Source organism: Odocoileus virginianus, chromosome 7 (genome assembly GCF_023699985.2).
Source record: "Odocoileus virginianus isolate 20LAN1187 ecotype Illinois chromosome 7, Ovbor_1.2, whole genome shotgun sequence".
In the NCBI taxonomy this organism is placed as follows: Eukaryota; Metazoa; Chordata; class Mammalia; order Artiodactyla; family Cervidae; genus Odocoileus; species Odocoileus virginianus.
The window spans coordinates 71336351-71363886 of NC_069680.1; the positions used below are offsets into that span (position 1 = coordinate 71336351).

The 27536-nt window shown below is 40.9% G+C and overlaps 1 protein-coding gene across 9 annotated transcripts in view; it reads left to right on the forward strand.

Moving 5' to 3' along the window:
* Positions 1–27536, forward strand: part of NRG3 (neuregulin 3) — a 1166188-nt gene that overhangs the window by 1123309 nt on the left and 15343 nt on the right. For all 9 annotated transcript variants that reach the window (XM_070470944.1, XM_070470948.1, XM_070470945.1 and 6 more), the window contains exon 6: positions 772–898. In XM_070470944.1, the coding sequence (XP_070327045.1) occupies positions 772–898 (127 nt within the window). The remainder of the gene's footprint in view (positions 1–771; positions 899–27536) is intronic.

Consider the following 27536-nt stretch of genomic DNA (forward strand, 5'->3'; position numbering starts at 1 on the left):
GATTCATTAGGTTCTAATCCAGCTCTACCACTGACTGGCTGTTTGACTTTGGACAAACTATTTAACTTATCTGTGCCTCAGTTTTCTCATCTATTAAATAAGTGTAGGATTAATGCCTTGTCATACAGAATTATTGTGAAGAAAAAGTGAGCTAAGACAGGTAACACTTCAAATGATGCTTGGCATCTTTCAAGAGTTAATTTTTATTACTTATAAATTAATCCTTCAAGAGTTAAATTTTTTATTATTATTTACAAAAGTTCTAATAAATTCTGCATTCAGGGCAGATGGTAAAAATAAATGAAGTGTTTTTAAACTATAAAAAATATAATAGATCCCTATTATGGCATGTGTGCAAGTTATCCAGTCAAGCTATACCTATCTGAAATGGAGAGATATAAATGTAATTTTGCAAATATGTCATATGTGGCTGCCAGGTCCAAGTGTCAAAGTTGTCTACTTGTAACTTCAGAGCATTCCTAATTCTCTTTAGTTGAGCACTCAATGTTAAGGACCTCTTACATTCAGTAGGGTGAGGACAATGAGTTACATTTCTGCCTTTAGAGTGCCATGGGGTGTGAATCCTGGCTATTAATGGGTAATGCAAAGTATTTCTTGGTGGGATTGAAAATGAAGGGAGGACTGTCTTTGTTAACTGAGTTTATCTTGCTATAGAAAATGACAAGCGTAGATGTTAGGAGTGAATGAACCTCAAAAAAATAGGCATAAATTTATGTGACTATTTATACATGGATTTATTTAAACTTTCAGGAAACAAGCTAAACAAATTCAAGAGCAGCTGAAAGAGCCACATAATGGTAAAAACTACAGTCTCAAAACATCTAGCACAATGGCAAAGTCCGAAAACTTGGTGAAGAATCATGTCCAGCTGCAAAATGTAAGTGACATGTCCATTCATCCCTTCCCACAGCCCCTCTCACTGCGCCCAGTCCAGAGGGGATGCAGAACCTGTGATCAGACTTGCCTATTTTTTTTCAGTACTCTGTAGATTTTTCCTTAAATCATGTTGCATTTTTGTGTGTGCACATAGTACTGGATAAAAGAAAGAAAAATTAATTCTCAGCTCTTGATTACAATCTGTAACATAATTAATCTCTGGAAGCAAAAAGAGCTTCAGTTGTTTGTTCCATAATCACTTATTGAATTCTTCCTGTGTCAGAGATCCTGCTAGGTACCAGGGGTACAGTGTTCCTTACTGTATGGAAACTGACATAGTAAAAAGTGCAGACACCAGAGGAGGCTTGTGTGATGAGCAGGTTGCTACTGCAACAGAGGTGGGAGAAGAGACCAAAGGGAAGTGGTGGGGGCAGAAGTGGAGGCAGCAAAAAATGCAGGCTTGAACTGGATTTTGAAGAATAGGGAAGGTTCATCAGGGAGTCAGAAAGCCAAGGAATAGAGACTAGAATAAGCAGAAAGAATGAACCTAGGGAATCCTAAGAATACCTACTATATTCAGACAACTCTGAATTAAAGGGTATGAGAAAATTCAAAACTCATAAACCTGGGAAGGAAGAGTTGTAGTCCCAGGGTTGGTGCTTCCTAACACACCTTAGATACCAGAATTTGAAGTTAAATGCAAGCTCTTTGAATCCCGCCTTCTTTTTTTTTTTTTTTTTTTTTTTTTTTTGGCTGCTGTGGGCTTAATTGCAGCATACAGGATCTTCAGTTGAGACAACTCTTTAATTACGGTGCAGCTTAGAGGATCTTTAGTTGCACCATGTGGGATCCAATTCCCTGAACAATGATCCAACTCAAGACATTTGCATTGGGAGCATGGAGTCTTAGCCACTGGACCACCAAAGAAGTCTCAAATTCTGTATTCTTTCTAAAGTAGTTTTTCATGATTTCTGAGATATATTGAAAAACACTAAAGATAAACAAATGTTACTGAAGTCAGGTTCTGCTGCTCACTGTTTAAAACCTAGTACTCCAGAGACAAGTGTAACACAAGATTCTGTTCTGCTAGAGTTTTAAAGGGTTAATCGAATTGCTTGGGGAGCAGATTGGCGTTTGTAATCTTCCACTTTGTGCAGACTTTCTTCTGAATGTGCAGTGCTTAGTTGCTTCAGTCGTGTCCGATTCTTTGTGATTCCATGGACTGTAGCCCACCAGGCTCCTCTGTCCATGGAATTCTCCAGGGAAGAATACTGGATTGGGTTGCCATTCCCTTCTCCAGGGCATCTTCCCAACCCAGGGATCTAATCCAGGTCTCCCGCATTGCATGCAGATTCTTTACCATCTCAGCCACCAGGGAAGCCCATTCTTCTCTTTGGTCTATGGTGAAATGACAGGTTGGTGCTTCAGAAAGCTAGTGCTCAGCGTGAAGTTGCCATCCTCTCTCTGGGTGGGGGCGTTAGTTCCTGCAGAATTCAAAGAAATTGTTACCTATATTTCATGAGAAGGAACCAGGACTTTGCCCCATGCTGCTCCATTGTTAACTGACTATTCCGCCCTCATTTCTGTGTCCCCTCTCTCCACTGATTAGTAACTATTTGAATCTGCTCTTTGCAACTAAAGGAAGGTCAAGGAAGCTGATTGAAACCTATTTCCTAAAAATAATAAATGAGGACACAGAAAGGATTTGTACCCATGAGGACTTCACGGGTCCTGCTCCATTTCACAAAGGCCATCTAAGACACTGGAAGATTCCTGCCAGGGTAGCAATTCTTTGCCCTCATGCAAAACTACACTTCCAGATTCTGAGACCCAAAAGGAAAGCACAAAGGTGGTGGTATAAACCTCGTATTTGAGTATAATACACAATCACCCAGGACACATTCACGCCCTTCCAAATGTGTAACTCACTGGGAATTTAAACATCACTTGTGGTTTTGGGAAATCACTACCCAGAAAGTTGCCATTATGCTGTGTGTGATAGATGTACTTAGATGCTTAATGCAGAATTCATAAATCAGAATCGCTTCCCAGAAAAGTTTTGTTAAACTTGTAATCACGGCTGTGTGTAGGGATTGTTCTTTTCTGAAACAGAGCAAATGCTTTTGCTAATGATTTCTAATGAGTATTATCCCATTACTGTCAAACAAATGCCAGTGATGGAGGGCTTCTTAGCAACTGAACCTATCACAGATAAAGCCAGAGGCTAGTTGTGGTAATGAGAACAGATTTTTGATTAATGATATACAGTCACATTATAGAAGAGAATCTTGTTTGAACACAACTTCTATTCTTACAGAGGTGACTGGGTGTTAGAAAAGGAGAATGAGGGTGATCTTGGCTGGCTCAGACTACAGCAGCTTGAAGCAGGATTTTGGTTCCTGGCTAGAGACTGAGGTCGGTCTTGGGGTGAGAGCACCAAACCTTAGTCACTACACCAGGGGCCGATGACAAGGTCCTGGCCCTTTGGCTTTGCAGAAAAAGAATCCCCACAAAGAAAGTAGTGAAACAAAGTGTTTATTAGGAGGAAAAAGAGTCTAGAATGTATGGATAGATACACAGGCAGACTTGAAGAGAGAGCCATGCCCTCATGGTAGTTTAAATCACTTACATGGGGCTTTTCTTCTGGTTATCCTTTGGACAATTGTTTAGATTTGCCTGATTCTGAGTATTTGGTAGGATCCTACTATATATGCATCTGTGTCTCTTAGCCAAGATAGGTTCCTCTGAAGAGGACTGTGGGTAGGTAGACTTAGAATCACTCCTCTTTTGACCTCCAAGGAGCTTTTCTATGTATGTGTAGTCAGTGGGTGAGGTTCTCTGACTGCAAGAATGAGAAATATGTGCTTTCTTATCTTTAATCTGGCCTTCTCTCTCTCCATTAGCCAGCTATTCTTATCTTGGAGTTTCAGTCCACAGGGAACTTATCTCCAATTTCTTTATCCTGTGGGGGGTGGGGCATAGGTACCTCCTGCCTCAAGGGAGTAGGGAAGGGAAGCAGTGGGGCTTGACAGAGTCAGGGAAGAGAAAAATGACCAAGAGTTGATCATAGAAATGAGGTTAAGCCATCCGTGTCTATTAGCTGGCCATTATTACACTTAGGATCCTGTCCCAGGGACTCCTGAAGACCAGGGGCATGACTAACCTTTGAGTGTCCCCATTCATTGCATGCAATATAGGACACAAGAGAAGAGTCATGCCTTAAGTAGTGGGTGAGTCCCTGGTACTAGCTACCAAGAGAGGGTCCTTGACTTTGCTCAGAAAAGAATTAAAGGGCTAGTCACAATTGAGAAAGGAGGTTTATTTAGAGATATATACATTCCATAGACAGAGTGCAGGTCATTTTGAAAGACAATAAACTGCCCCAAATATGGGGTAGTTAGTTTTATTGGCTCAGCAATTTCACAGGCTAATGAGAGAGGAGTATCCCAACTCCTTTGGGAAGGAATGTATATTTTGAGGAATTGGGCCACTGCCCACTTTTTGAACTTTTATGGTTGGACTTGGAAGTGTCATGGCCCTTGTGCATACTGTCATTTAGTAGTTTTGTTGTCGCTGTTCAGACACTCAGTATGTTCAGCTCTTTCAATACAATAGACTGCAGCACAACAGGCTTCCCTGTCCTTCCCTATCTCCCAGAGTCTGCTCAGACTCATGTCCATTGTCAGTGATGTCACCAATCATCTCATCCTCTGTCATTCCCTTCTCCTCCTGCCTTCAATCTTTCCCAGCATCAGGGTCTTTTCCAATAAGTAGCTTCTTCACACAGGTAGCCCAAGTATTGGAGCTTCAGCATCAGTCCTTCCAATGAATATTCAGAGTTGATTTCCTTTAGCATTGACTGGTTTCATCTCTTTGCAGTCCAAGGGACTCTCAAGAGTCTTCTCCAGTACCACATATCAAAAGTATCAATTCTTCAGTGCTCAGCCTTCTTTATGGTCCAACTTTCACATCTACACATGACTACTGGAAAAACCATAGCTTTGACTATATGGACCTTTGTTGCCAATGTGACATTTCTGCTTTTTAATGCGCTGTCTAGATTTGTCATAGCTTTTCTTCCAAGGAATAAGCATCTTTTAATTTCATGGCTGCAGTCACTGTGTGCAGGCATTTTTGAATCCAAGAAAGTAAAGTCTGTCATTGTTTTCATTGTTTCCATGTCTATTTGCCATGAAGTGATGGGACTGAATGTCATAATGTTAGTTTTTTAGATGTTGAGTTTTAATACAACATTTTTCACTCTCCTCTTTCACCTTTTTAAAAGGCTCTTTAGTTCCTCATCACTTTCTGCCATTAGGATGGTGTCATCTGCATTTCTGAGGATACTGATATTTCTGTCAGCAATCTTGATTTCAGCTGTACTTCATCCAGCCCAGCATTTCACATGATATATTCTGCATATGAATTAAATAAACAGGGTGACAATATACCACCTTGACATATTCCTTTCCCAATTTTGAATCAGTCTGTTGTATCATGTCCAGTTCTAACTGTTGCTTCCTGACCTGCATACAGATTTCTCAGGGGGCAAGTAAGGTGGTCTGGTATTCCCATCTCTTGAAGAATTTTCCACAGTTTGTTATGATCCACACAGTCAAAAGCTTTGGTGTAGTCAACAAAGCACGGTAGATATTTTCCTGGAATTCTCTTGCTTTTTCAATGATCCAACAGATGTTGACAATTTGATCTCTGGTTACTCTGCCTTTTCTGAATCCAGCTTATACATCTGTAAGTTCTCAGTTCACATACTGCTGAAACTTAGCTTGAAGGATTTTGAGCATTACCTTGCTAGCAAGTGAAATGGGTGCAGCTGTGTGGTAATTTGAACATTCTTTCACATTTCCTTTCTTTGGGATTGGAATGAAAACTGACCTATACAAGCCCTATAGCCACTGCTGCATTTTCCACATTCGGATTTGAAGTAGCTCAACTGGAATTCCATCACCTCCACTAGCTTTGTTCATAGAGATACTTCTTAAGACCCACTTGACTTCACACTCCAGGATGTCTGGCATTAGGTGACTGTTTACACCATCATGGTTATCTCGGTCATGAAGATCTTTTCTGTATAGTTCTTCTGTGTATTCTTGCCACCTCTTGTTAACACTTTCTGCTTCTGTAGGGTCCATACCGTTTCTGTCCTTTATTGTGCCCATTTTTGCATGAAATGTTTCCTTGGTACCTCTAATTTTCTTGAAGACAATAGTCTTTCCCATTCTAATGTTATCCTCTATTTCTTTGCATCACTTACTTAATAATGCCTTTTTATCTTTCCTTGATATTCTTTGAAATTCTGTTCAGATGGGTATATATTTCCCTTTCTCCTTTGCCTTTTGTATCTCTTCTTTTCTCAGCTATTTGTAAGGCCTCCTCAGACAACCATTATGCCTTGTTGCATTTCTTCTCCTTGGGGATGGTTTTGATCCCTGTCTCCTGTACAATGTCATGAAACTCCATCCATAGTTCCTCAGGCACTATGTCTATCAGATCTAATCCCTTGAATATATTTGTCACTTTCACTGTATAATCGTAGGGGATTTAATTAAGGTCGCACTTGACATTGTACACGAGACAGGGATTAAGACCATCCCCATGGAAACTAAATGCAAAAAAGCAAAATGGCTGTCTGTGGAGGGCTTACAAATAGCTGTGAAAAGAAGTGAAAAGCAAAGGAGAAAAGGAAAGATATTCCCATCTGAATACAGAGTTCCAAAGAATAGCAAGGAGAGATTAAAAAAGCCTTCCTCAGCAATCAATGCAAAGAAATAGAGGAAAACAAGAGAATGGGAAAGACTAGAGATCTCTTCAAGAAAATTAGAGATACCAAGGGAATATTTCATGCAAAGATGGCCTCAATAAAGGACAGAAATGGTATGAACCTGTAACAGAAACAGAAGATATTAAGAAGAGGTGGCAAGAATACACAGAAGAATTGTACAAAAAAGATCTTCATGACCCAGATAATCACGATGGTGTGATCATTCACCTAGAGTCAGACATCCTAGAATGTGAAGTCAAGTGGGCCTTAGGAAGCATCACTACAAACAAAGCTAGTGGAGGTGATGGAATTCCAGTTGAGCTATTTCAAATCCTGAAAGATGATGCTGTGAAAATGCTACACTCAATATGCCAACAAATTTGGAAAACTCAGCAGTGGCCACAGGACTGGAAAAGGTCAGTTTTCATTCCAATCCCAAAGAAAGGCAATGCCAAAGAATGCTCAAACTACCGCACAATTGTACTCATCTCACACGCTGGTAATGTAATGCTCAAAATTCTCCAAGCCAGGCTTCAGCAATACGTGTACCGTGAACTTCCAGATGTTCAAGCTGGTTTTAGAAAAGGCAGAGAAACCAGGGATCGAATTGCCTACATCCACTGGATCATTGAAAAAACAAGAGAGTCCAGAAAAACATCTACTTCTGCTTTATTGAGTATGCCAAAGCCTTTGACTGTGTGGATCAAAATAAAATGTGAAAAATTCTTAAAGTGATAGGACTACCAGATCATCTGACCTGTTTCTTGAGAAACCTATATGCAGGTCAGGAAGCAACAGTTAGAACTAGACATGGAACAACAGACTGGATCCAAATAGGAAAAGGAGTACATCAAGGCTGTATATTGTCACCCTGCTTATTTAACTTTTTTGCAGAGTACATCATGAGAAATGCTGGGCTGGAAGAAGCACAAACTGGAATCAAGATTGCCGGGAGAAATGTCAATAACCTCAGATATGCAAACGACACCACCTTTATGGCAGAAAGTGAAGAGGAACTAAAAATTCTCTTGATGAAAGTGAAGGAGGAGAGTCAAAGAGTTGGCTTAAAGCTCAACATTCAGAAAACTAAGATCATGGCATCCAGTCCCATCACTTCATGGCAAATAGATGGGGAAACAGTGTCAGACTATTTTGGGGGGACTCCAAAATCACTGCAGATGGTGATTGCAGCCATGAAATTAAAAGACACTTGCTCATTGGAAGGAAAGTTATGAGCAACCTAGACAGCATATTTAAAAGCAGAGACATTACTTTGCCAACAAAGGTCTGTCTAGTCAAAGCTATGGTTTTTCCAGTAGTCATGTATGGATATGAGAGTTGGACGGTGAAGAAAGCTGAATGCTAAAGAATTGATGCTTTTGAACTGTGATGTTGGAGAAGACTCTTGAGAGTCCCCTGGACTGCAAGGAGATCCAACCAGTCCATCCTAAAGGAGATCAGTCCTGTGTGTTCATTGGAAGGACTGATATTGAAGCTGAAACTCCAATATTTTGGCCACCTCATGCGAAGAGTTGACTCTTTGGAAAAGCCCCTGATGCTGAGAGGGATTGGGGGCAGGAGGAGAAGGGGACAACAGAAGATGAGGTGGCTGGATGGCATCACTGACCCGATGGACATGGGTTTGGGTGGACTCCGGGAGTTAGTGATGGACAGGGAGGCCTGGTGTGCTGCGATTCATGGGGTCGCAAAGAGTCAGACACGACTGAGCAACTGAAGTGAAGTGAACTGAATTGAAAGACCTAGTAATTTTCCCTACTTTCTTCAATTTAAGTCTGAATTTTGCACTAACGAACTCACAATCTGAGCCACAGTCCTCTCGGTCTTGTTTTTGCTAACTGTAAAGAGCTTTTCTTTGTTCAGATGCAAAGCATATAATCAATTTGATTTTGGTATTGACCATGTGATGATGTCCATGTGTAGAGTCCTCTCTTGTGTTGTTGTAAGAGGGTGTTTGCTATGGCCAGTGCATTCTCTTGGCAAAACTTTTGTTAGCCTTTGCCCAGCTTCATTTTGTATTCTAAGGCCAAAGTTGCCTTTTACTCCGGGTATCTCCTGACTTACTACTTTTCCATTCCAGTTCCCTGTGATGAAGAGGACATTTTTTTTTTTTTTCTTTTTCTGATATTAGTTCTAGAAGGTCTTGTAGGCCTTCATAGAACCGTTCAACTTGAGCTTCATCGGCATTAGTGGTTGTGGCATAGACTTGGATTTACTCTGATATTGAATTGTTGGCCTTGGAAACAAATTGAAATCATTCTGTCATTTTTGAGATTGTACTGAAGTACTGAATTTTGGATTCTTTTGTTGACTATGAGGGCTGATCCTTTTCTTCTAAGGGATTCTTGCCCAAAGTAGTAGATATTATGGTCATCTGAATTAAATTTGCCCATTCCAGTCCATTTTAATTCAATGATTCCTAAAATGTCAATGTTCACTCTTGCCATCTGCTGTCTGACCACTTCCAATGTACCTTTATTCATGGACCTAATATTCCAGGTTCCTATGCAATATTATTCTATACACCACTGGACTTTATTTTCACCACCAGACACATCCACAGTTTGGTGTCGTTTCTGCTGTGGCTCAACCTCTTCATTCCTGCTGGAGTTATTTATCTGCTGTCTTCTCCAGTAGCATATTGGAGACCTACGAACCTGGCCCCAGGGAGCTGGGAGAGAGTGATGGGGAGGGCTCATCTTTTAGTGTCATATCTTTTTGCCTTTTCACAATGTTCTTGGGATTCTCAACGCAAGAATGCTGCAGTGGTGTGCTATTCCCTTCTCTAGCTGACCACATTTTGTCAGAACTCTTCACCATGACCCACCCATCTTGGATGGCCTATGGCATAATGTATTACAATGAGCATATAATAAGGTTCAAGGTCTAGTGGAAGATCAATGCAAAGGAAAACAATAGAGTGGGAAAGACTAGGGAATCTCTTCAAGAAAATTAGAGATACCAAGGGAAAATTTCAAGCAAAGATGGGCACAATAAAGGACAGAAATGGTATGGACCTAACAGAAGCAGAAGATATTAAGAAGAGGTGGCAAGAATACACAGAAGAATTGTAAAAAAAAAAGATCTTCATGACCCAGATAATCATGATGGTGCGATCACTCACCTAGAGCCAGACATTCTAGAATGTGAAGTCAAGTGGGCCTTAGAAAGCATCACTACAAACAAAGCTAGTGGAGGTGATAGAATTCCCATTGAGCTATTTCAAATCCTAAAAGATAATGCTATAAACATGCTACACTCAATATGCCAGCAAATTTGGAAAACTCAGCAGTGGCCACAAGACTGGAAAAATATCAGTTTTCATTCCAATCCCAAAGAAAGGCAATGCCAAAGAATGCTAAAACTACTGCACAATTGTACTCATCTCACTCACTAGTAAAGTAATACTCTAAAATCTCCAAGCCAGGCTTCAACAGTATGTGAACTGTGAACTTCCAGATGTTCAAGCTGGTTTTAGAAAAGGTAGAGGAACCAGAGATCAAGTTGCCAAAATCTGTTGGGTCATTTAAAAAGCAAGAGAATTCCAGGAAAACATCTACTACTGCTTTAGTCACTATGCCAAAGCTTTTCACTGTGTGGATCAAACAAACTGGAAAATTCTTCAAGAGATGAGAAAACCAAACCATCTGACCTGCCTCTTCAGAAATCTGTATGCAGGTCAGGAAGCAACAGTTAGAACTGGACATGGAACAACAGACTGGTTCAAAATTGGGAAAGGAGTACATCAAGGCTGCATTTCATCACTCTATAAATTTAACTTATATGCAGAGTACCTCATGAGAAATAGTGGGCTGAAGGAAGCACAAGCTGGAATCAAGATTCCCAGGAGAAATATCAATAACCTCAGATATGCAGATGACACTACACTTAGGGCAGAAAGTGAAGAAGAACTAGAGTCTCTTGGTGAAAGTGAAAGAGGAAAGTGAAAAAGTTGGCTTAAAACTCAACATTCAGAAAACTCTGATCATGGCATCTGGTCCCATCACTTCATGGCAAATAGATGGGAAAACAATGGAAACAGTGACAGAGTTTATTTTGGGGGGCTCCAAAATCACTACAGATGGTGACTGCAGCCATGAAATTAAAAGACCCTTGCTCCTTGGAAGAAACATTATGACCAACCAACACAGCATATTAAAAAGCAGAGACATTACTTTGCCAACAAAGGTCCATCTAGTCAAAACTATGGTTTTTCCAGTGTTCATGTATGGATGTGAGAGTTGGACTGTAAAGAAAGCTAAGCACCAAAGAATTTATGCTTTTTAACTGTGGTGTTGGAGAAGACTCTTGAGAGTCCCTTGGACTGCAAGGAGATCCAACTAGTCCATCCTAAAGGAAATCGGCCCTGAACTTTCGGAAGGAGTAATGCTGAAGCTGAAACTCCAATACTTTGGCCACCTGAGGCAAAGAACTGACTGATTGGAAAAGACCCTGAAGCTGGGAAAGATTGAAGGCAGGAGGAGAAGGGGATGACAAAGGATGAGAAGATTGCATGGCATCACCAACTCAATGGACATGAGTTTGAGTAAGCTCTGGCAGTTGGTGATGGACAGGGAGGCCCGGCGTTCTATAGTCCATGGTGTCACAAAGAGTTAGACAGGATTGAGTGACTGAACTGAACTGAACTGAAGGTCTAGTGGAAGTTGAATGTCCCACCATCTTGGGCCTAGTTGATTCTTACTGCTGCTTGTTTTTGGTGGTTTTGGCAAGCATTTTAAGGGGGGCTAGGAATATAGCATTATTGTGAGCTGTTAGAATTATGGTAGAATTTATTCTCTTAGTGTGGGGGTGATAGATGAAATCATTTGGGCAGAGAATCTGCAGTTTTTTGAGGCCAAAAAAGTGAAAGTATTAGTCACTTAGTCATGTCCCACTCTTTGCAACCCCATGGTCTATAGTCCTCCAGGCTCCTCTGTCCATGGAATTCTCCAGGGAAGCATACTGGAGTGGGTTGCCATTCCCTTCTCCAGGGGAATCTTCCCAAGCCAGGATTTCCTGCATTGCAGGCAGGTTCTTTACTATTTCAGCCACCAGGGAAGCATTTTAAAGGTTAAAGTTGAGGACTAATTGAAAAGGCCAGAGTTGAGGCCTAATTGAAAAAAAGACCTCAAAGGAGCCTGTCTAATGCATGCTTTAGAAGAGAGTCTGTCAGTCCCTATGCATTTTATAGGATTGCAGCCAAAACACATACACAGCTTTTATCCTTTTTTTACTAAACATATGATCAATAGCAGTTTATCTCTGCTTTATGATCTCCACACACTCATTTGGGAGAGAACATAATAGTCCACAAAGTGGTCACCTCACAAATGACTCCTCCATCCCCTCCTAATAGATGCTCATGTTATTTTCTGTTTAATTATTAGAGTTAAGTTTTGAAACTTAATTTAATTGGAATTATTAGGATTAGGAAAACAAAGAAATTATTAACTGTAGGGGTTGCAATATTTGAAAGGCCGTTGGGTCCTATAATTTTCTTTTTCTCTGCCTTTCCCTCTTCTTCAGCCCACCCCTCCCCAACACTCTATATGCTGGCACAGGGCAGCAGAGGTTCAGCTGGATCTTTCCTCCACAGCCCATAAAAAGTGGCTTTTTATATTCATCTCATTTCTGGATAAAGGGAGTATATGTAGGATATTTTGTCTTTTTGAATTGTGGTGTGATCAGCTAGTGAAACTGCAACTCAGCTTGAGAATTGAACCTATGTGTCAGGACTCAAACCCAGCTAAAAGTCAGATTGGGGCTTGAACCCACAGTCATTTAACTGAGATCACACACGTGGTCTGAGAACTTAATAAAGCTCAGGTTCTCGATGTCTCCTGGCAGAATGAATTCAGTGAAAGACCAAGTAATATGTAAGAAGTGGATTTATTTAGAAAGATGCACATTCTATAGACAGAATGAGGTCCATCTCAAAAGGCAAGAACAACCTGTGGAGAAACACACTCCACAGACAGCATGGGCCACCTCAGAATGTGAGAGGCCCCCGAATATGGCATGGTTAGTTTTTATGGGCTGGGTAATTTCACAGACTAATGACTAGGAGGATTTTTCCAACTATTTTAGGAAAGGAAGGAGTGGGGATTTCTAGGAATTGGACCACTGCCCACTTTCTGGTCTTTTTTTGGTTACCCTCTGAACTGTCTTGGCATCAGTTAGCATGCTAATCTATTACAATGAGCATAAAATGAGGCTCAAGTTCTACTGGAAGTCAGATCTTCTGCCATCTTGGACCTAGTTGGTTCTAACCAATTTTTGTCATGCCCTATGACTATTATTCTTTTCAGGGTTGAGTCCTGTTCCCTTCCCTCCTGTTTCATTAGGATAACACATTTGAAGGGATCCACAGTCTGAAAGGCTACACAGAAACTGGGAGAATAGGTGTAAGGAAGGCGATTAAGGACCTTGAAGAAAGAGTGCACGGTACATTGAGGAAACCTATGCATGCTAGCCATAGCATTCTACATATGGTCGGTTGGGCTCAAGGGATTTCTGGGCAGATCACTTTAACAAGACTAGACTAACATGAACAAGTTGCTTTCCCAAAGGCACATATCAATTTCCATCCTACAAAAAAATATGGGTCACTACCAACTTTGTTATACCTTTGTCAAGATTTCTTTTGCTAATTTAATAGGAGAAAATTGTATTCTTTAATTAAATTTCACTGTTTGAGAGGGTAATGTAATCTCTGTGCATATATTTCTAGTCAGATTTCCACTTTGGTGAATTATATGCTGATACCCTCATTTGTAATTTTATTGTAAGAATCAAATAACACTTTTACAGCAATTTTTCATGCTATATGTTATGGGAGAAAATAGTAATAGAGAATACATATCATAAATCCCTTAAAAAGAAATTGAAATGTGTAAGAACATTGCTTTCTTACAATGCTATGCTTAAGATATATAAGAAGTATATAGGACATCTGAGCAGTTGGTCAAATAACAAGTAATCCTAGGGAAAGAAATAACTTGTCAGAGGGCTAAGAAAAGTCTGCATGCATATTAAAATGCAAATGTATCAAAGAAAATTTGGAAAAGCATTTTTCTTTAGTAGGTCTATATTTTTTCCTTTGGACAAGAGCTACAAGGAAATAACAGTGTCAATGATAATAACAAAAATGATAAATAAAATAATAATAATCATAGCAAATACGTGTACTGGGCACAGACATTGAATCATGCTAAGTAATACAAATGCATACCCTTATTTAGTCCTAACAGCAGCTCCTTAGAGTTTACACCCACAGTATGCAGAAGAGGAATCTAGGACTCAAAGCTTGAGTCAGGCAGCTAGTGGGCAGCTGAGAACCAAACCCAAATCTCAATAGCTCAGTGGTTCTCAACAGGGGGCACTGTTGCCCCCATGGAACATTTGGCAAAGTTGAGAAATACTTCGGGTGTTACAACTTGGGAAGGAAGTGCACAGGCATCTATGACAAGACAGTGCTCACAAGTATCCTATAATGCTTGGGGTAGTCTCCCATGACAGAAAATGATCTTTCCTAAAGGTCAAGAGTGGTGAAGAAGTCCAGAGTTCAATGTCAAACTTCAAGGTGTGACCACTAGGAAATTCAGAAAGCCTAGCCCTGAAGTTCTATCACAGCCTCCCCACTGCAAGCATTCATTTCTACTGCATGGAAGGAGACAGGTAACCCAGGCACACTGCAATCCTTAGGAGGGAGAATTTCTTACTTTGCTTACCATATCAGGCAAATTTGTGTTTATTTTATCTTGGAGCCCAGGTTAACTACTTGATATTCTTTGCAAATTGTAATGTTTAACAGATGAATTGGCTGTGTCTGGCATTCCCTTGAGTTCATTAAACATTCATGGGGAAGGGTTTCACTTTACAGTCATTTAACAAGATGTGAAACACCAGTCCAGTGAAGAAGCATGATACCCTGGCAACATTAGACTCAGAATCTGTAGAACTAGACCTGGCAGTACCTTGGAAGCACTCAGCCCCATACCATCATTTACAAAGGAAGCACTTGTGATTCAGAGATGATCTGACCTCATTCCTGTGTCCCTGGTGTGTGTGAGAGAGACAGAGAGAGAGAAAGAGAACTGGGACTGGAGTTAAAACATCCAGACTAGTCAAGGGAGTGAAACTTCTCAGCACCTAGTCCAGGGATCAGAAACAGAAGTCATCAAAAGAGAGAAGATCTATCCTTCTCTCTTAAAATCAAGAAAAAACTAACATGAGTGAAAAGTAAGGGAACAAAGAATACCCTCCCCATAGATTTTCAATTCCCATCTTAGGAAAGACAAGTTTGTGGGGATAACATTCAGTGAGAAAGAATTGGAAGACAATATTTGCATGCTAAAGGAGAAGAATAAAAATTTAATCCCTTGATAATTGGTCTTGATAACTGGAAGAGAGAGGCATTTATTCTGTTTTGATAGAGTTTTGGTAGAGAGAGTCTACCAATATTTTTTGGATAATTTTTTGATGATTGGTAGAGAGAGGCGTTTTGTAATACATTTTGAACACTTTTCTATACTGGACACAACACAGACAGCTTAAAAAATTACAAACAGGAGAGATGAAGCATGATTTCTGGGAGCTCATGCCAAAGCCTTTGACTGTGTGGATCACAATAAATTGTGGAAAATTTTTCAAGAGATGGGAATACCAGACCACCTGATCTGCCTCTTGAGAAACGTGTATGCAGGTCAAGAAGCAATAGTTAAACTGGACATGGACAACACTGGTTCCAAATAGGAAAAGGAGTACATCAAGGCTGTATATTGTCACCCTGCTTATTTAACTTATATGCAGAGTACATCATGAGAAACACTGGGCTAGATGAAGCACAAGCTGGCATCGAGATTGCTGGGAGAAATATCAATAACCTCAGATATGCAGATGACACCACCCTTATGGCAGAAAGTGAAGAAGAACTAAAGACCCTCTTGAGGAGAGTGAAAATGTTGGCTTAAAGCTCAACATTCAGAAAACTAAGATCATGGCATCTGGTCCCATCACCTCATGGCAAATAGATGGAGAAACAGTGGAAACAGTGTCTGACTTTATTTTTTGGGGCTCCAAAATCACCGCAGATGGTGATTGCAGCCATGAAATTAAAAGACACTTACTCCTTGGAAGGAAAGTTATGACCAACCTAGACAGCATATTAAAAAGCAGAGATATTACTTTGTCAACAAAGGTCCATTTAGTCAATGCTATGGTTTTTCCAGTAGCCATGTATGCATGTGAGTGTTGGACTATAAAGACAGCTGAGTGTCAAAGAATTGATGCTTTTGAACTGTGGTGTTGGAGAAGACTCTTGAGAGTCAGTTGGGCTGCAAGGAGATCCACCCAGTGCATCCTAAATGAGATCAACCCTGGGCTGTTCATTGGAAGGAGTAATGCTGAAGCTGAAACTCCAATACTTTGGCCACCTGATGAAAAGAGCTGACTCATTTGAAAAGACCCTGATGCTGGGAAAGATTGAGGGCAGGAGGATAAAGGGACGACAGAGCATGAGATGACTGGATGGCATCACTGACTCAATGAACATGAGTTTGGGTGAACTCCGGGAGTTGGTGATGGACAGAGAGGCCTGGTGTGCTGCGGTTCATGGGCTTGCAAAGAGTTGGACATGACTGAACAACTGAACTGACTGACATGGGCTAGTGGTAGAAACAAATATGTAAGCATTACCTTTTTAAATAATGTGTAACATTAAGTCAAATGACTATCAAGTAATGGAAAAGGGCATCTAAAATTGAACAGGGGAATCTGCAAGGCTTCCCTGAAGTAGGTGACATTTACACTGAGTCTTGAGAGTGAGTTGAAGTTCATCAGATAGTTTGATAGAAGTTGGCCAGAAGAGGTGATTTCTTTGAACTGTGAAATGAAGCTAATTTTCAACAGTTCTAGTATAAAACCTGATCTCTTATTTTAAATATCAAATTCTACATTACAGATTTGCTGTACATTCTTAATAATTCACCTGTGTACTCAAATATGTATTAAACATTTCATAAGAACCAGGGATATAATGGTGACCAAAAATGACAGTGTTCGTACTTTCAAGGAGCTTCTGATGACTGTAGGTGATAGATACTAATCAAAGAATGCCACAGACAAATGTGCCAAGGCCTACAGCCAATAGTGAACAGAGCTATGAGAACTTATAGAAGGCAGAAGTGGGAGATAAGCTGACAGTAGGAAGATCTAAGAGCTCTCTGAGAAGAGGGAACTGTGCTCAGGTCCCCTGGTTGAAGCAGGTACCTGGATGAGGTAAGATGGTGGCGCGTGGGGGATGGGGGTCAGGAGGCACACTGGCTATGCTGGGTGTCTGGAAGAGATGTCTAGCTCTATTATTCCTCTTCAGTGGAATGTGTTAACGTTTGACAGCAGTTGTTGCAGTTCTTCCAGCTCTGGTACATGGTGCGAACGTTCTTAAAATAACCACAACTGTCAAGTTGTTTTTAATTACTCATATTCAGAGATCCAGATGAAACCCCACTCTAAAACATGTCATAACCACTCAGTCTCACCATCTTCTGGGCTTACAAGTCAGATGTGCAATAAAGAACTTTTTGCTACAGACCTAGGTGAGCTGAGAGCAAGGTGGAGACAAGACATTGAAAACCATAGAAACCATTTAACAATATCCTCCCTCCTGTCTTTATTGCCTGGGATCCCAGACCAGGTGATCATCAATGCTGTCAACATTGCTTTCCAACACAGACACCGCTTTCACTTAACCTTCTGACTCTGGCTGCTTGAAGGGGGCAGACATGGAAACAGCATATCTTCCTCTACTTTTGATATGTTCCTACTTCATCTGACAGGTCTGTCGATTTCAGGGCACCACTAATAGCATGCTAGGAGCAAGACAGGTGATGGTGCAAACAACGGCAGGCATCCGCAGCACCCGACAGCATCTATGCAAGGAGGGCTTTCAGAGAAGCCAGTCGGGATGGGTGCTTCCCGTGAAATACAGTACTGCCTGGGGTCTAAGTGGGCTTCTGAAAGAACACCAGTTGAGTTTATGCTGAAAGGACCAGTGAAAGGTCTGTGCCATCTTCTCTTTCATGATGAAAGAGGCATTTTGTACATTTGTGCAAATGGAGTTTTAAGGAAGCATGTATATATACACAGGAAGTCAAGATCTAAGTACAGGAAAAAACATAGAACCAACTGCCATATTTTGTAACATTGTATAGAAATGTTAAGATGGGAGAGCCAGCCAGGCTGCTGGCCTGGGCACCTGAACTTCACTGGGGACACCATCAGATGAACAAGGTAAAATTGTGCCCATCTTAACTCCTCGCAGAAAGGAGTTACATTTTGGAAGGAGTATACATTTTGGAAGGAACCATAACAAATGCTTTAGGCACAGGTATAAAATGTCAAAGGCGATCATCCTGGTCAGTTAAGCTGCCCTTAAGGAGAGTTTGTGGAGACTGTTGCTGACTGAGTGGGTTTTACACCTTGCCTACAGCTGAGCTACTCAGGAAACAAGGAAAAATGAATACTGCCTTTTGTCTCTAAATTACGATTATTATTGATGTGTATATTTTGCTTAAATTAAAAAAAAATTAAGTGAACTTTATTTTTTAGGATGGTTTTAGATGTACTGAAAAGTTGCAAAGTTAGTAGAGAAATTTCCAATATACACAGTACCCCGGTTCCCCTATTATTAACATTGTACATTGATGTGGGACATTTGTTCATTTAATGAACTCATACTATGTATGTTATTATCTCAAATCCATGGTTATTCAGAAGTCCTTAGTCTTTACTTAATTGCTGCTTCTGACCCAAGACCCGACGGAGGACATTACATTACATTTACTTGTCATATCTTTAGGTTCCTCTTGGCTGTGACAGTTTGTCAGAGTTCTCTTATTTTAATGAGGTTGATAGTTTTAAGTCAAGTATTTTGCAGGATGCTCCTCTACTGGAATATTTTCGATGTTTTTCTAAAGATTAGATTGGAATTATGGGGTTTTGTGAGAAAGAAAATACGGTAAAGTGCCAGTTTCTTCACATCCTATCAAAAGTGCATACTATCAATATGATTTGTCACTTAAAAAATATTTCCTTATTTATTTGGCTGTGCCAGGTCTTAGTGATGGCATGCAGGATCTTTCACTGTGGCATGTGGGCTCAAGCTCAGTAGTTACAGCTTGCAGGCTTAGTTGCCCCACTTTATGTGGAATCTTAGTTCCCTAACCAGGGATCAAACCTGCATCCCCTGCATTGGAAGGTGGATTCCCAACCACTGGACCACCAGTGAAGTCCCAATTTGTCACTGTTGATGATTTCTTTTGGCATATGCAGTGGTAAATGTCAGACATTTCCACTGTGATGTTGATCCTTCTTGCCCCTCACTTTCTACAGAGCTCTCTTTGGCAGGCAGCAATCATGTGTAGTCTACACTTAAGGAGTGGAGAGTTGTGCTCACCCTTGTGAAGACAGTGTATCCACATAAATTATTTGTAACTCTACTGCAAATGGTTTCCCTTTTCACCTTCAATCATTTCTTGAGGGAAATGATCTTCCTGTAGGTGAGATCAGGCCCTGGTCGAGTCTCTTTTCACTGAAAAGTAGACAGTTTATAATGGAGAACATTGTGCATGCATTTCCGAATGGTTATTTTCTCCTTTTCTCATCAGAGATATGAGATTTTTTTTTTTTTTTTGGTTCTTTGTTGTGAGAATCTGGTATAGTCCTGGAGGTTGAACTCATGAAAGTGTGAGAGCAGTCCCTAACTGCAGCCCTCAGATGATTTTCACTTTCCCTCTAGTCCACATGCAAGTTTCCAAAAGTTATTAAAATTTCCACTTAAGTGTTCCTATGCAGTTAATGTTTCTGGCAGATTCTCCCACAGGTAAGCTTATTACTAATCAGAGTTCTTGGCTTCCCTTGCTCACCCCTGAGGGGGAGGGGGCAGGGGTGAACTGATTCCTCACGTGGGGTTAAGTATGGGGTGGCTCCAGGGGTCAGGCCAGAAGGGTGGCTTAGGTGGACACTTGGTGCTGCTGTATGCAGGGATCATGCCTAGTATCCTGCTATTATCCTGGGCATCTCAGAAGCAACAGTTGGGTTTTTGGTGTTTTTCTATGTGGTTGTTCCTAATTTGCTCCAACTGTGCAGAGTTGTTTTTGTTAAGTAGCTCAGTCGTGTCTGACTCTTTGCAACCGCATGGCCAGCAGCACACCATGTCCTTCACTATCTCCCAAACTTTACCCAAACTTATGTCCATTGAGTCAATGATGCTATCCAAATATTTCACCCTCTGTCTCCCTCTTACCCTCCTGCCTTCAATCTTTCCAGCATCACGGTCTTTTCCAATGAGTCAGTTCTTCCCTTCAAGTGGCTAAAGTATTAGAACTTTAGCAACAGACCTTCAGGGTTGATTTCCTTTATTAGGATTGACTGGTTTGATTGCTTTCCTGTCCAAGGTCTCTCAAGAGTATTCTCCAGTACCACAGTCCAAAAGCATCAGTTCTTCAGTTCTCAGCCTTCTTTGTGGTCCATCTCTCACACTGGTACATGACTACTGGAAAAAGCATAGCTTTGATTATATGGACCTTTGTTGGCAAAGTGAAATCTCTGCTTTTTCATACACTGTCTAGTTTTGTCATAGATTTTCTTTCAAGAAGCAAGTGTCTTTTAATTTCTTGGCTGTTGTCATCATCCACAGTGATTTTGGAGCCCAAGAAAATAAAATCTGTCACTCTTTCCATTTTCCCCCCACACATTTGCCATGAAGTGATGGAACCAGATGCCATGATCTTATTTTTTTGAATGTTGAGTTTTAAGCCAGCCTTTTCACTCTCCTCTTTCACCTTCTTCAAAAGGCTCTTTAGTTCTTCTTTGCTTTCTGCCATGAGGGTGGTGTCATCTGCATATCTGAGGTTATTGATATTTCTCTCGGCAATCTTGATTCCAGCTTGTGATCATCCAGCCTGGCATTTCACATGATGTACTCTGCACATATGTTAAATAAACAAGGTGACAATATACAGCCTTGACATACTCCTTTCCCAATTTGGAACCAGTCTGTTGTTCCATGTCCAGTTCTAACTGTTGCTTCTTGACCCAAAAACAGGTTTCTCAGGAGGCAGGTCAGGTGGTCTGGTATTACTATCTCTTTAAGAATTTTCCACAGTTGTGATTCATACAGTTAAAGGCTTTAGCATCGTCAGTGAAGCAGAAATAGATGTGTTTCTGGAATCCATTTGCTTTTTCTATTGCCAATGGATTTTGGCAATTTGATCTCTGGTTCCTCTGCCTTTTCTAAATCTAGCTTGTACATCTGGAAGTTGTTGGTTCATGTATGGTTGAAGCCTAGCCTGAAGGATTTTGAGTGTGACCTTGTTAGCATGTGAAATGAGTGCAATTGTGAGGTAGTTTGAGCATTCTTTGGCATTGCCCTTCTTTGGGAATTGAATGAAAACTGACCTTTTCCAGTCCTGTGACCACTGCTGAGTTTTCCAAATTTGCTGGCTTATTGAGTGTAGCACTTTCACAGCATCTTCTGTTAGGATTTGAAATAGCTCAACTGGAATTCCATCATCTCCCCTAGCTTTGTTTGTAGTAGTGCTTCCTAAGACCCACTTGACTTTACACTTCAAGATGTGTGACTCTAGGTAAGTGACCACACCATTGTGGTTATCTGGGTCATTAAGACCTTTTTTGTACAGTTTGTGCATTCTTGCCACCTCTTCTTTACCTCTTCTGCTTCTGTTAGGCCCTTACTATTTCTGTCCTTTATTGTGCTCTTTTCGCATCAAATGTTCCCTTGGTAGCTCTAATTTTCTTGAAGAGATCTCTAGTTTTTCTCATTCTATTGTTTTCCTCAATTTCTTTGCATTGTTCACTTAAGACTTTCTTATGTTTCCTTGCTATTCTTTGGAACTCAGCATTCAGATGAGTATATCTTCCCCCCTGCACCACGCCCCCTCCCCTTGTTTTTTAACCTTTCACTTCTCTTCTTTCCTCAGCTATTTGTAAGGCCTCCTCAGGCAAACATTTTGCCTTGCTGTATTTCTTTTCCTTGGAGATGGTTTTGGTTACCATCTCCTGTACAATGTTATAGACCTTTGCCCATAGTTCTTTAGTCACTCTAGATCTAATTCCTTCAATCTATTTGTCATTTCTACTGTATAATCATAAGGATTTGATTTAGGTCACACCTGAATGGCCTAATGGTTTTCCTTACCTTCTTCACTTTGTCTGAATTTCACAATAAGGAGCTCATGATTTGAGCCACAGTTAGCTCCCAGTCTTGCTTTTGCTGACATTATAGAGCTTCTCTATTTTCAGCTGCAAGGAATATAATCAATCCGATTTTGGTATTGACCATCTGTGATGTCTGTGTGTAGAGTCATCTCTTGTGTCTTTGCAAGAGAGCGTTTGCTATGATTTGTGAGTTCTCTTGGGAAAACTCTGTTAGCCTTTGCCCTGCTTCATTTTATGCTCTAAAGCCAAACTTGCCTGTTACTCCAGGTATCTCTTGACTTCCTACTTTTTCATTCCAGTCCCCTATGATGTAAAGGACATCTTTCTTGGTTTTAGTTCTAGAAGGTCTTGTGGGTCTTCATAGAGCTGCTCAACTTCAGCTTCTTCAGCATTAGTAGTTGGGGTATAGACTTGGATTATTGTGATGATGAATGGTTTGCCTTGGAAACGAATCAAGATCATTCTGTCGTTTTTGAGATTGCACCCAAGTACAGCATTTCAGACTGTTTTGTTGTTTATGAGGGCTACTACATTTCTTCTACAGGATTCTTGTTCACAGTTGTAGATAAAATGGTAATCTGAATTAAATTCACCCAGTCTGGTCCATTTTAATTCACTGATTTCTAAAATGTCAGTGCTCACTCTTGCCATCTCCTGTTTGACCACTTCCAATTTACCTTTATTCTTAGACCTAACATCCCAGGTTTCTATGGAATATGGAACTTTATTTCCACATTGGACTGGACTTTATTTTCACCACCAGACACATTCACAACTGGTCATCAGTTCTGCTGTGGCTCAGCCTCTTCATTCTTTTTGGAGCTATTTCTCTGCTCTTCTCCAATACCATATTGGACACCTACTAACGTGTGTGTGTGGGGGGGGTTCATCTTTCAGTGTCATATCTTTTTGCCTTTTTATACTGTTCGTGGGGTTTCAAGGCATGAATGCTGAAGTAGTTTGCATGTATGTAGTTATTTTTAGTCCCTTTTAGATTCTTTGTGTTTTGTTGCTGGAGGAGATGTTTATCCAGATTCAAACACTTCAGCAAAGTGTCCCAGGACCCAGCCAGTCTTATTTCCTGCCTTGAGTGATCCCACAGCTCTTTTTCTTGAGGATTAAGAGGCTGAAGGTCTCTTCTGAAACTTCTTCCTGTTGGAAAGGGGCCACAGACCCTCGTCTGCTGGAGAGACATATAATTCCTTTGTTGACTGTTCCAAAGACCTCTGGGGACCTGGGATACCCTCCACTAGAATGGGTTGAATTCTCTGAGACATCATGAGCCTTACTTGAAGCTGTTGGAGCCTAGACGATAGAAGCTTAATGAAAAGGTTAAACAAACAAGGGCCAAGAAGGAGAATAACAACAGCCACCAAACAGCCTAGATGACATCGGCTCCACTGTTGACTAGACAGTGGAGGCAATATCATCCTTGCCAAAGTTGTGAAGCCATTCTGCTTGGGTGTATACTTTCTTTGTTTAGATGCGTACAACACAGCTTGTGGGATTCTGGTTCCCTGATCAGGGACTGAACCCCAGGCATGAAAGTGGAGGCATGGAGTTCTTACCACTGGACCACCAGGTGATTCCCTTTATTTCCTTAATGTTAACTTCTACCTGTCCTGTAGCATTGGTCCAGGTGCAGGAAGTGTTAGTTATTGCACAAGCTCTAGCTTGTTCTGCCAGAAGGTAATCTAGGGCTATATGACTGTCAAGAATCGTAGACACAAGAAGCAAGAGTGGTCTTAAGTCCTGTCAAGGCCTGCTCTGTCTATTTCTTTGTATAACCAAGCTGTATGGTGAGATTTTTCAGTGTCATTTCATGACAGGCAAAGCCTTCCCTTGGAGCTGCCAGAACATCACCAGCCCTGCCCTGCCAAGATCCTTCCTAGTGCTCTATGGGTTTGGTGGTGAGCCAGAGTGATCCTGTTATAGCTAAAATTTCCTCTAGGCCTATAGTGCTTTCTATGAAGTGGGCATTATCAATCCACTTATAGGCCACGCTGATAAATGAGTTTTCTTGCCATTCTCCCCTAGTTAGCAGGACTAGTAATATGGACAGTCAATAGGAGGAGCTTTTCTGTGGTGGAGTGTTTCCCTTAAACCAAGCACAAAGAGCTGCTTCCCTGGCAAGAGGGGCTGAGCAAGCCAGAGTACAGCAGCAAGAATGGCACACAGACGTCAAACCAGCATTTTTCTTAGCTGTAGATGGTGCCTGTCTTTTGGGTGGGTTTATCTCAGATTTTTCACTGGCTAACAGATGGGTTCTTCTGCTTTTGTGACCAGCCTGGTCTTTGGAGGTAAAAGCTTTAGGTTGAACAAATGTACCCAACTGTAAATAGATATCCCCTGCAGTTTGATGCAGCTGGAGTTGCTTCGATTCCTTAATAGGGGCTCTTCCATTTCGGCAATAATTGGTCTTCAGGGGACCCCTCTTTCTCAGGTTTTAAGAAGAACTTGGTCCTCATGGTTAATTTGTGAAGAAACTGCCCCCTTCCATTGCATTTTTTTTTCCCATTTATTTTTATTAGTTGGAGGCTAATTACTTTACAATATTGTAGTGGTTTTTGCCATACATTGACATGAATCAGCCATGGATTTACATGTATTCCCCATCCCTATCCACCCTCCCACCTCCCTCTCCACCCGATCCCTTTGGGTCTTCCCAGCGCACCAGCCCCGAGTACTTGTCTCATGTATCCAACCTGGGCTGGTGATCTGTTTCACCCTTGATAATATACATGTTTCGATGCTGTTCTCTCGAAACATCCCACCCTCGCCTTCTCCTACAGCCATTGCATTTTTAGTGGGAGCTGGCTGTGCCTTGTGGGCACAGTCCTGAATCGCTTCTGAACTTGTCCTCAATTAATAATGTATCTCAGGTCTGTCTCACCTCATCATCTAGAAGAATGTCAGTAGTAAGAAAAGGCCTGTCATAGGTAACTGCAAATGGGCTAAGCCTCAGACCACTCCTGAGGACTACCTGGACCCAGAGGAGTGCTATAGAAACCTAGTTGTTCCAGGGTTCATGATTCTCTTGACAGAGCTTTGCTAAGGTTTGCTTTAAGGTATGGTTCATTTTCTCTACCTTCCCTGAAGACTAGGTAGGGATGCAAGAGGTGTGTAGCTTGTTGGCTATCCCTAGGGCCACAGTAAGCTCATGTGTAATTCTGGCCATAAAAGAGAGTCCATTATCCCTCTGGAGGGACTTTGGAAATCCACACTAAGGGATTCTTTCTTTCAAAAGGAACTTACAGACTTCAACAGCCTTTTCAGAACAGGTGGGGAAAGCTTCAACCCATCCTGTGAAAGTAATAGCAAATGCCAGAAGCTACTTATATCCTGATTGTGGGGGCATTTGGATGAAATCTAACTGCCCAGTCTTTACCTGGGTATATCCCTTGGTATTGAATTGGCCTGAGTAATGAAGAGGGGATTAGATGGGTTTGTGAGATATAACAGGCACATAAATCATAGAAAGCATTACTTTTATTATTGTTCTTTTAAGCCCCTTTCCTAAAAAAGTCTTTGGCGTCAAGCCCCAATAGTGCATCCCTCCTAGAGTGGGTGGCGTCGTGTAAGCTCTTAGTGAGTTTTCATTGTTGGACCTCTGGGGTCAGAATGTTGTCCTTCTTTCTATACCAGTCTGTGTTTCCCTTCTCATAGCCCCATTTCTCAGCATTTTTCTGTTCCTGTGGAAAATACTGGGGAAGGCTAGGGAGGTCAGGGGGCCAATCACTAGAGCCATACCTTGTTCAGGTTCCTGAAGTTGAGCTGCCTTTTTGCAGTCTGTGATCAGCTTTACTGTTCCCTTGGCTCACATTAGGTCCATCCCTAACGGCCCCTAGAGTTGATGACTGCTACCTGGGTCAGGAGTTGCACTGCTTCTAAAAGAGCCAGAATAAAATCTGTATGTTTTATGAGAGAATTTCTATCAGTCAAGCTTTCTCTTTCCTTCCAAATGGTGACTTGAACATATAGTACATGGAATTCATCTTAGAGTCAGCAAAAATATTTAATTTTGTATCCTTCCCTAATTGAAAGCTCTCATTAATGCAGCTCGCTTGGCCTTTTAGGCTGATGTCTCACCAGGGTTCTTGGCTTCTTTAATCAATAGGAATTGATAAGAGGCCAGAGGAGATTCAGACAACATTTTATGAGGATTTGTGCTACCTCAGGAGGGAGTGAAAACAAGTAACAGGTTCCCTTGTTCACCCCCTGAGGTGGGATGAGCTGGTTCCTTATATGGGGTAACGGGAGGGAGTGGTCCAGGGGTGAGCTTCGGTGAAGTGATGCTTGTGCAGGGATCATGCATGGTGTCCAGCTTTTATTCTGAGCATCTCAGAAGGGGAAGTTGGGTTTTTGGTGTCTTATATCTTATTTGTAATTTGCCCCAACTGCCCACGCATGCAGTTATTTTCAGTCCCTTAGATTGTTTGTGTTGTTGCATCACCTCAAACAGTGAAGGATCCCATGTCCCAGGCTGTCTTAAGCTGATCTTGACCAATTCTCTGTATTCACTTCTCGCTCCAGATTTTGGAGTGCTGTTTTGCCCTGCACTTTGATGGATATAAGAATAGGCATTGATTTTGTGTGTTCAGCTTTTTTTTTTTTCTCTTATTTTAAGGACAAGAATGATGATTTTTAAGCTTTTTATTTGTCAGAACTGAAAAATGGAATCTGTATATAAATTCATTTGAACCAATATGTATGGAATATTAGTTTGAACGATTGCCAAGTTATTAGATTTTTTGTGTTTGCTCTTGTCTCAACCAACCTTGGATAGGGATACCAGCAATTTAAACATGCATCTTAGGTTAAATGCAGCCACTGAAATGAAAATGATTCTCAGAAAGGCTACAAGAGAAAGAGCCACAGTAATAAATTTTGAAGGCAAATTTGTGTTAATGGACCACAATAGTATCATTGGAAGCAACTGTATAGTATAACAATAATCTAAGCATTTGAAATAAAAGATTTAAAACTTAATATCTATTATGAATGTTATGAATAAGGAGAGCATGTAAGAGGTTGATTCTATTCAAGCCTTTTTTGACAGATTTTGAATAAGGCCCTCTAGCTCTCATGATCAAAAGTCTCAATCAAGGTAGAGGCTCTGAACTAACAGCCCCAAACTTGAATTAGGCTTGACATAAATTGTGTTTTTTAAAAAGGAATGGGCTGCTGACTTTTAATGATTTGGCAATTTCTCTAGAAACCCTTGACCTTGCTAGAAACACTGGCCAGTGTCACCTACAGAAACAGCACAGAAGTTACCCCTTCCAGTTTGCCACAGATGTCTCCAGATACTTTCATTTTTGTCTATAGCTGAGCCTTCTCAGCACCTGAGTTTGTCTTATGAAGCAACTTTTTAGAAGTTGGGAGTAAAAAAATCCTATTAGATCTTTTATAGAATTTGAAAATCAGGTAGAAATTCAGGATGTTGTTTACCTTTCAATAGCATGTTGATTCAGTTCAATTTTCCATGGATGGTTTATGATAAACAACTTTAATTAGTCAGCAAAGAAGTACATGTGAAAGTATTTCCATCATATTTTGTATCTTTATAATTTTGGGGTTGCTGAAAACCACCTTTTCCACCTTA